Raw genomic sequence first — 8470 nt, 5'->3', positions numbered from 1 at the left:
GCTTAGGGCAGGTGGGGGGGCCTGCTCTCTCACCAGCCCCCCCCCAATTTTATTCCTCTTCCTTTTTTCTCTCTTTTCCTTTTCCTGTCAGTATCAGCCCTCATCTGTCTCCTTAGCTTTCTGTCTTCATTTCTTTCTGCTTTTCCGCCTTATTCTCTTGCCTTTGCTCTTTGTCACATTGCTCTCATTCTGTCTCTTTCTCATTGTTCTCTTTTTGCTCATTACACTCTTTGTCTCTGTTTTTGGTGTCTCTGTCTTAGTCTTTCCGTATTCATTCTCTCCACCTCCCTCCCCCTCCCCTCTCCTCTCCTTCCTTCCTTCCTTCCCTCCCTCCTCTGTGTTCTTAGGTCTTCTCAGACCAGGCCCCCATCCCCATAGCTGCCTGGCACCAAGGATCTTACTGAAATGGTTTTTTGCATGAAGTAGGTCATGCCCAGTTCTGTGGTGATTCCCCTCTGAGAGTGGCACAGGCAGGCTTCTTGCTAAGTGGGGTTCAGGGTGAGGCCTTCTTTTGTGGTACCTTCTCCAGGTCAGGTACCAGATTTCCAAGCATGTCCAAAGCATCACAATGCCTACCCAGGCTGGTCCTCTTCTAGATTGTCTTCTCGGGCTTCAGGGCCTCTGAGTCATCCTAACCCCCTTGGCTGAGACAGACAAGCCCAGTCAGTGCCTCCTCTTACCCTCAGGCAGAGCTGGAGGGCAGGGCTGAGATTTTCAGGGCTCTGGTCATTTGGGGGTGAATGTTATAGATCAGATTTGATTCAGTCTCCTGTGTGCACAGCTCTACTGGGCTGTAGTGGGCATGGGCTGCTAGGCATAGCATCAGGGCCCTCTGTGGCCTCCATGCTACTCTGGGGAAGGGCTCCTAACCATTTTTGTGTCCTGGACAGTAGTTGGATAAAGCCCATGAACCCCTTCCAGAATAATAACTTTAAATGAATACAAATACGAGGATTACCAAACCTCTGTATCCTTTACAAGGAAACCGATTCGATTGAAATATAGTTATCAAAAAAATCCTTTTAAGTCCATAGACCCCAAATTAAGACTCTCTGCTTTAGGGCTTCTGACCTCAGTCTCTAAACAAGCCATTCATTAGATTTCCCAGTCTTAGTACTTGAGAACTTTTCTGCTATATCTCCAGGATTTCTCTCTCTCTCTCTCTCTCTCTCTCTCTCTCTCTCTCTCTCTCTCTCTCTCTCTCTCTCTCTCTCTCCCCTCTCTCTCTCTCTCTCTCTCTCCCTCTCTTTGTCCCTCTCTCTCCCTCTCCCTTTCTCCCTCTCCCTCTTTGTCCCTCTCTCTCTCCCTTCCCTCTTTCTCCCTATCCCTCTCTTCCCCTCCTTCCCTTCTCCCATATCCCTGTTTCTGTCTCTCTTCTCCTCTCCCTCCTCTGTTCTCTCCTCTTCCTCTCTTCCTCCCTCCTTCCCTTTCCCCCCGGACTCTTTGTATCCGAGTCTCTCCCTCCTCCTTCCTTCACTCCCTCTCCCTGTCTTTCCTTTCTTTTCCTCTCCCTCCTTACCTCTCCCTGTTTCTCTCCCTCTCTGTCTTTCTCTCTCCCCTACCCTCCTTCCTTCCCTCCCTCCCTCTCCCTGTGTCTCTCCTCCCTTTCTCTTCCCCCTCTCTCTCCTCTCTTCCCCCTTTCCTCTCCCCTCTCCCCTCTGTCTCCCTCTGTCTCTGTCTCTTCCTCTCTACCCAGGTGTGACTGCCTAGCCCCAGGGAGCATCACGAGGGCATTTGCCCACTCCCTGCCCACTGTGCAGAATCTCTGTCTTAGTTGGGCTTAAAACCCAAAGGGTGTTCCAGGAGCTCCGGGCAGGTGTGCCGCCGCAGGGAGGCTGAGGATGAGGCTGGCTCTGAGCTGCCCTGGGGAAGGAGGTTTGGAGGATAAGCCAGTGGCAACATTTTCTTAGCAGAAAACTTCACTGTACGGGGAGAGGGCTGGAGAGGCCCGGAGGATGGGGAGGCAGAGCCTTAGGTGCCGGCCATCTCGCCCTCCCCTCGGCCCTGCCTTCAGTCCATCCTCAAGTACTGATTAAGGCAGACTTGGGCAGTGCCTCCTGCCAAGGGGCTCACATCACGTCCTGACGGGGGAGGTGAGAAGGGCACAGAAGAAATAGAGAGAGCAAAGGCAAATATGCCCCAGTCCTCTGGGAGGGCGGGCAGCGGCACTGCGGGGAAGGCTGCGGGGAGCCAAGTCGTGCTGTGGCCGCCCCCTTCCCCACATGCCAGGCTCTAGCCTGAAGGGCAGACGCCTGCCCGCAGAGGGCTGCTTTATCTTGCAGGCTGAAGGGTCCCGAGGCTCCTGCCCCCAAGCCCCCAGAAGAAGGCTCCGGCTCGAGCCGGGCCGGGCTGTGGAGTGAGGGCTGAGGCAGGGAGCGGGGGCGCCCGCTGGGCTGGTGCCTCCTGCGTCTGCCCTCCAGCCCCAAACCTGTAAGACAGGTCCTTTGCCTAGACCGGCCACCGCCCACCGCCCTGGCTTTACCACCAAAGAGAGGAAGCTTGGGCGTGGGGGGGGGGGCAGGGGCGTCGCCACATGAAAGGAGGCTGATGAAGATGAAACTCAGCGGGGAGAGGAGGGGCCGGGGAGGGGCGAGGACCTCCCCATCCCCTCCGTCCTCTTCTGCTCCACTCCGCACTGGGCAGGGCTCTGAATTCTAATGCAGCCACGGAGATAAGAGGGCACCGGGGCCCCTTCTCAGGCTAGCCTGACAGCCAACATCAGCCCCAACCTTGGCTTTGCATCCGGAGCCCAAAGGTGCAAAGTCAGAGGCTGGCCTTTCTGGTCTCCACTTGGGACTCCAACCACCTCTGGCCGGCCCTGCCTCTTCTCCATTTTCCTCTGCTACTTCCCTTTGGAGGCCTGGGCACCTTGGGGGACCCCGCATTCCCTTGGCGCGTGGGTGTCCCTCTCCCGCCCCGCCAGCTTCTCTCTGGCTCTTCGCTCCGTGTGGCTTTTGTGGGCCCCGGCTCCCTGGGAGAGGGAGCCTCTGGGCGCTCCAGGCGTCTCCCCCTCGCCCTCCTCCCTTGGCTCCCCCAGTTTGCTTTGACTGGATCAGCTTCTTCCTCCCCACAGGTGTTTTTCCGGGCAGGCACCTTGGCCCGACTGGAGGAGCAGAGGGACGAGCAGACCAGCAAGAACTTGACCCTATTCCAGGCGGCTTGCCGGGGCTACTTGGCCCGCCAGCACTTCCAGAAAAGAAAGGTACCGTCCCTGGGGCAGGCCTGGGGCAGGCCCAGGAGGCCCATCCAGACCGGGACCAAGAAGCTGGGCTTGGGCTAGGGAGGAGAGCCACGGTTTGCGGGAAGCGGGCCAGGATATTCCCAAGGTAACCCCAGCGAGTGGGGACAGGAAGGGGCACTTTGGGGGAGAGAAAGCTGGCATCAGACCGAGTCCTGGGGCTCCACATCCCTCCCTGCACAGGGGCCCACGGAGAGCGCAGCCCGGCCCGGGCTCTCTCCATGAAGATTAAGGAGCGTGTCAGCGGCCCCTTTGCCCATGAGCACGTCCATAAAGCAGCCGGCGCCGGCACCTCTTGGGGTTCAGCAAGATTAGCTTTTATGGTCCACCCAGGCCAGAGCTCGAAATAAGCACCAGCGAGTAGAGCCGATGAAATGAGTCCTGATGGGGACAGAATGAGGAGCTCCTGGGGCGGAGCTCCCTCCCCCACCTCCCGCTCCCCTCGGGCCCGGGGGCAGAAAAGAGAGGACTGGGACGGGCGGGAAGCCGAGGGGAGTCCATCTCCTGGAGATGGGGAGCTGGAGGGCCATCTGGCCCGGCTCCCTCATGTTTTTTTAACTCTTACCTTGGGTCTAAGACCCAGGCCTAGACGGGAGGTCCTGGGTTCAAATGTGGCCTCAGACCTTTCCCAGCTAGGTGACCCTGGGCAAGGCGGTCCGTCTCTCCGAGCCACGGGAGGCTCATTTGCAAAACTGGCCCGATGAGTGAGAGCCCGTGTGCTTCCAGGTCCAGGACCTGGCCATTCGCTGCGTCCAGAAGAACATCAAGAAGAACCAGGGGGTGAAGGATTGGCCGTGGTGGAGGCTCTTCACGGCTGTCCGGCCTCTCGTCGAGGTGCAGCTCTCCGAGGAGCAGCTTCGAGGCAAGGACGTAAGTCATCATGGGCTTGTGCAGGCTCGGCCGGAAGGGACTCGGAGGCCGTCTCATCCCACCCTTCCTTTTATAACCTCCTTCCGGTTTTTTTTAAGCCCTTCTCTTCTGGGCCAGTATCCGTTCTGAAACAGAAGAGCGGCCAGGGCTGGGCAAATGGGATTAAAGGACTGGCCCAGGGTCACCCAGGAGGGAGGTGTCCGAGGCTAGATTTGAACCCAGGTCCTCGGACACCCGACACGAGCATTCTCCAGGCGACAGTGCCAGGATTCAAGGCCCGCGGCTCAGATGGTCCATCTTTCTACAGATTGGAGCCTCCTCGAGGGCAGAAGTGGTGTCCAAGTTGTCTTTGTGTCCCCAGTGCTTGGACATAGGAGACACTTAGCAAATGTGTGCTAAGTGGTTGATGGATCTGTTTCTAGGAGGAAATCCAGCAGCTTCGGGGCAAGCTCGAGAAGGTGGAAAAGGAACGCAACGAGCTTCGGCTCAATAGCGACCGGCTCGAGACTCGAGTGAGTGCAGAGGCCGGCACGGTCCCTCCGTCCTCCCCCTGGCAGACCCGGGCGGGGAGGAAGCCCCGCATCCCAGGAGGCGTCGCCGGGCGGCGGTTGCTCGGGTACCAGCCTCCAGGTGGGAGAGCGCTGCGGGATGACTCTTTTCCTCCCCCTCCATCCCCAGATCTCCGAGCTGACATCAGAGCTGGCAGATGAGCGAAACACTGGAGAATCGGCTTCCCAGCTCCTGGATGCTGAGGCAGCGGAGAGGCTCCGGGCGGAGAAGGAGATGAAGGAGCTGCAGGTGAGGAGGAGGAGGAGGAGCAGCAGCAGGATGCGAGTCCCAGAAAGGAATGAGCCCCTCGCCCCACTCCCCTCTCCATCCATTCACAGCCGAGTCAAGTGGCCGTCCCAGGTGGGTGGTGGGAAGGGTGTGGGGGGAGGGCTGGCTGCTCCTGAGCACCCCCTGCCCTCCCCTGCTGCAGATTCAATATGATGCACTGAAGAAGCAAACGGAGGCCATGGAGATTGAGGTCATGGAAGCCAGGCTTATCCGGGCGACTGAGCTCAATGGCGAGATGGACGATGACGACTCAGGTGAGCTTCCACCAGGGTCTGGGGTCAGAGAACCTGGGTTTGGGTTCCTCCTCTGCCATTTACTAGGGTTCCCCCTGTGGAGCCTTGGGCAGGTCATAACCTCTCCAGGCCTCCATTTCCTCATCTGTAAAATGACAGGGCTGGACTAGATAGCCTCTGAGGTCCCTCCTACCTCCTCCTCAGGGATTCTTAACCTGGTTCCAAGGGGGCCATGGATGGATTTCAGGTTGTCATGAACTTGGATGGGGGGGGGAAAGTGACATTTTTATTTCTTCTTAATTCTCAGAATTTCTTTCAACTATTTAAAATCATTAACTTGGGGGCATCTGGGTAGCTCAGTGGTTTGAGAGCCAGGTCCAGAGATGGGAGGTCCTGGGTTCAAATCTGACCTGAGATACTTCCTAGCTGTGTGACCCTAGGCAAGTCATTTGACCCCCATTGCCTAGCCCTTACCACTCTTCTGCCTTGGAACCAATACACAGTATTGATTTCAAGATGGAAGGTAAGGTTTTTTTTTTTTAATAAAAATAAAATCATTATCTTTCCTAAGATATTTCTTAGCTGTGTGACCCTGGACAAGTCACTTAACCCCCATTGCCCTGGGAATCATTGATTCCAAGGCAGAAGGTCAGGGTTTTTAAAAATAAAATAAAATAAAATCATTCGTTTTCTACATGTAGTTGAAAAAACTAAAGTATTTCCTTAACAAATAAACTAAAATCATTATTTTGAGAAGGTGTCTCAGAGTTTCACTAGACTGTCCCAGGGGGCCATCCCACCCTAATGTTGATGTATGGATCCTGCGTTGTTTAGCTTTTCTGGGCCCCCATTTTCTCCTCTGTAGCATGAGGAGCTGAACCCCATGTCCTCCAAAGGCCCTTCCATCTCTAAATAGAATGAATTGAATTCTAAAATTAAGCTCCCATAAGCAAGAGTCCAGCCTAGTGGAAAGAGACCACCATCCATGTGATCTTGAGACAATCACCAAACCCCACTGGGCCTCAGTTGCCTCATCTGTAAAAGGAAAGTGTTGGACTTGAGGGCCTCCGCTCTGACTATGACCCTGTGACATTTTATTCTATGTGCGCATGGCCTCACATTCTCTCTCTTAGTTATGACCAGAGGCATTTGGTGGTGGGGACCCTGTTGGCTTGGGCAGCCCTACCCCCCCAGTGCCATGCATGAGCCCCCACCCCAAAGCTTCTCCCATATCACCCTTCCCTTTGGCATCCATCAGCTCTCCTCCCCGAGGCAGCCTGGCCCTTCAGGCTCCCCCATGCCCCCCCACAGGTGGCGAGTGGCGCCTCAAGTACGAGCGGGCCGTTCGAGAAGTCGACTTCACCAAGAAACGGCTGCAGCAAGAGTTTGAGGACAAGTTGGAAGCGGAACAGCAGAGTAAGAGGCAACTAGAGAGGAAGGTGAGCATGGTGGGCGAGGGAGCCATTGGGGCCCAGGAGTTAGGGCCACCCTCCCAGAGGGCCTGATCCCTGAAGGGGGATGGCAGAAGGAACCTCTGCGGCTGCCTGCTCCAACCCCCTTATTTGACAGATAAAGGAGCTGAGGTCCAAAAATGGTCCTTCATTGACTTGTCCCAGGTGTCCCAGGCAGAAAGCATCCAGGGCAAGATCCTTACCTGGGTCCTTTGATTCCAAAGTCAGGGTGCTTGCCATGATCTCCAGTGGCCCATTTCCTGGTCCCTGACTTCTTCCCCAGCCAGTAATGAATAGGAACTCAGCGAATGCAAAGTCACCCAGAGGAGGCTTCACATTCCACCATCAATTCATCCCAGCCTTCCTGCCCTCGCCTTCCCTGTAGCAGCTCATGTCTCCCTCCCACTCCCATCTTCCCCACCCCTTCCCACCTCCTGCTTTGGGCACAAGAATCAAATCAACATTACTGTGGCTTCTGGAAGGGCCCCAAAGCCAACAGAGCTTTTACTCACACTCCCTCTGGCCCCCCAAGGGAAAACCCTTGTTCTGGCTACCACACCTGTATGTGTGCCATCTCTCTCCTAGAGTATAAGCTCCTCAAGGCCAGGATCTGGCTCACCATGTCTGCATCCTCAGCAACGCACCCAACATTGTGTACTTAGACAATTCTCATTCTTCCTCCCTCCCTGCCTCCCTTCCTCCCTTCCCTTTCTCCCTCTCTCCCTTCATCTTCCCTCTCTCCCTTCCTTCCTTTTTCCCTTTGATTCTTCATTTTCTCCCTCTTCTCAAGCTTTCTTGAGCTCTCTATTTCTTCATTTTAAATGCAGTTAATAAAAATCTAATTTCCCTTTCACCTTCCTTCCCAGTATCATGGAGGGGGGAAGCAGGAGGAGACCTAGTAACAAGTACGAAGATCTTTTCTCAAGTCAGCTGTGTCCAGAGCATGGCTCATTCATTCCTACATTTCTGTCCCATTAAGTTATTGCACTTGCAGTGATCCCCCTGCCCCCTTCTTCTGTCTTACCTGACCTGCTGCTCTCTTCAGACACCCCCACTCACCCCCATCTTCCCCCAGTACTCTGCAGTGTTCCCTCCTCTCTCTCTTTCCTGCTTCTGTTCTTGAACCTGAACCTACGCATACTCTCTCCACTCCCTCTACCCTTCATTCTCTCTCCCTCCCCCTCTTCTCTCGCTGTCTTTTCTGTCTCTGTCTCCCTCTCTTCTCTCTCCCTCCCTTCTCTCCTTCACATCTTTCTCCCCCTCCCTCTGACTCTTTTTCTCTCTCCTTTTCACCTATCTTTCTCTCTCCCCATTCCCTCCCTTCTCTCTCCCCTTCTCCCTCCCTCTCTTCTCTCTCCCTCCTCTCTTTCCCTTCTAGTCTCCCTCATCTCTCTCTTCCTTTTTCCCTTTCCCTCCCTCCTTCTCTCGCTTTCTCCCCCTCCCTCTGCCTCTCTTTTTCTCTCTCCCTCTTGCCCATCTCTCTCCTCTTTCTCTCCCCTTTCCCCCCTCTCTTCTCACCCTCCTTCCTTCCCTCTTTTTCTTTCTCTTTCCCTCTCTTCCCTCTCTCTCCTTCTTTCCCTTCCCCTTTCCCCTCTCTCCTTTCCCCTTCCTCCCTTCCCCCCTCTCTCTCCTCTTTCTCTCCCCTTTCCCCCCTCTCTTCTCTCATCCTCCTTCCTTCCCTCTTTCTCTCCCCCTTTCCCTCTCTTCCCTCTCCTTCTTTCCCTTCCCCTTTCCCCTCTCTCCTTTCCCCTTCCTCCCTTCCCCCCTCTCTCTCCTCTTTCTCTCCCCTTTCCCCCTCTCTTCTTTCATCCTCCTTCCTTCCCTCTTTTTCTTTCTCTTTC

The 8470-nt window shown here is 55.4% G+C and overlaps 1 protein-coding gene across 15 annotated transcripts in view; it reads left to right on the top strand.

Annotated features, from left to right (window-relative positions):
- The window catches only part of MYO18A (myosin XVIIIA), a 157310-nt gene that overhangs the window by 111503 nt on the left and 37337 nt on the right, over positions 1 to 8470 (top strand). For all 15 annotated transcript variants that reach the window (XM_056819563.1, XM_056819562.1, XM_056819561.1 and 12 more), the window contains 6 exons: positions 3074 to 3202; positions 3965 to 4108; positions 4531 to 4620; positions 4787 to 4906; positions 5088 to 5199; positions 6490 to 6617. In XM_056819563.1, coding sequence (XP_056675541.1) covers positions 3074 to 3202; positions 3965 to 4108; positions 4531 to 4620; positions 4787 to 4906; positions 5088 to 5199; positions 6490 to 6617 — 723 coding nt within the window. The remainder of the gene's footprint in view (positions 1 to 3073; positions 3203 to 3964; positions 4109 to 4530; positions 4621 to 4786; positions 4907 to 5087; positions 5200 to 6489; positions 6618 to 8470) is intronic.

The sequence above is a fragment of the Monodelphis domestica genome, chromosome 2 (assembly GCF_027887165.1).
Source record: "Monodelphis domestica isolate mMonDom1 chromosome 2, mMonDom1.pri, whole genome shotgun sequence".
In the NCBI taxonomy this organism is placed as follows: Eukaryota; Metazoa; Chordata; class Mammalia; order Didelphimorphia; family Didelphidae; genus Monodelphis; species Monodelphis domestica.
The sequence above is the reverse complement of the archived record's forward strand: the minus strand, read 5'-3'. Positions and strand labels throughout refer to the sequence as shown.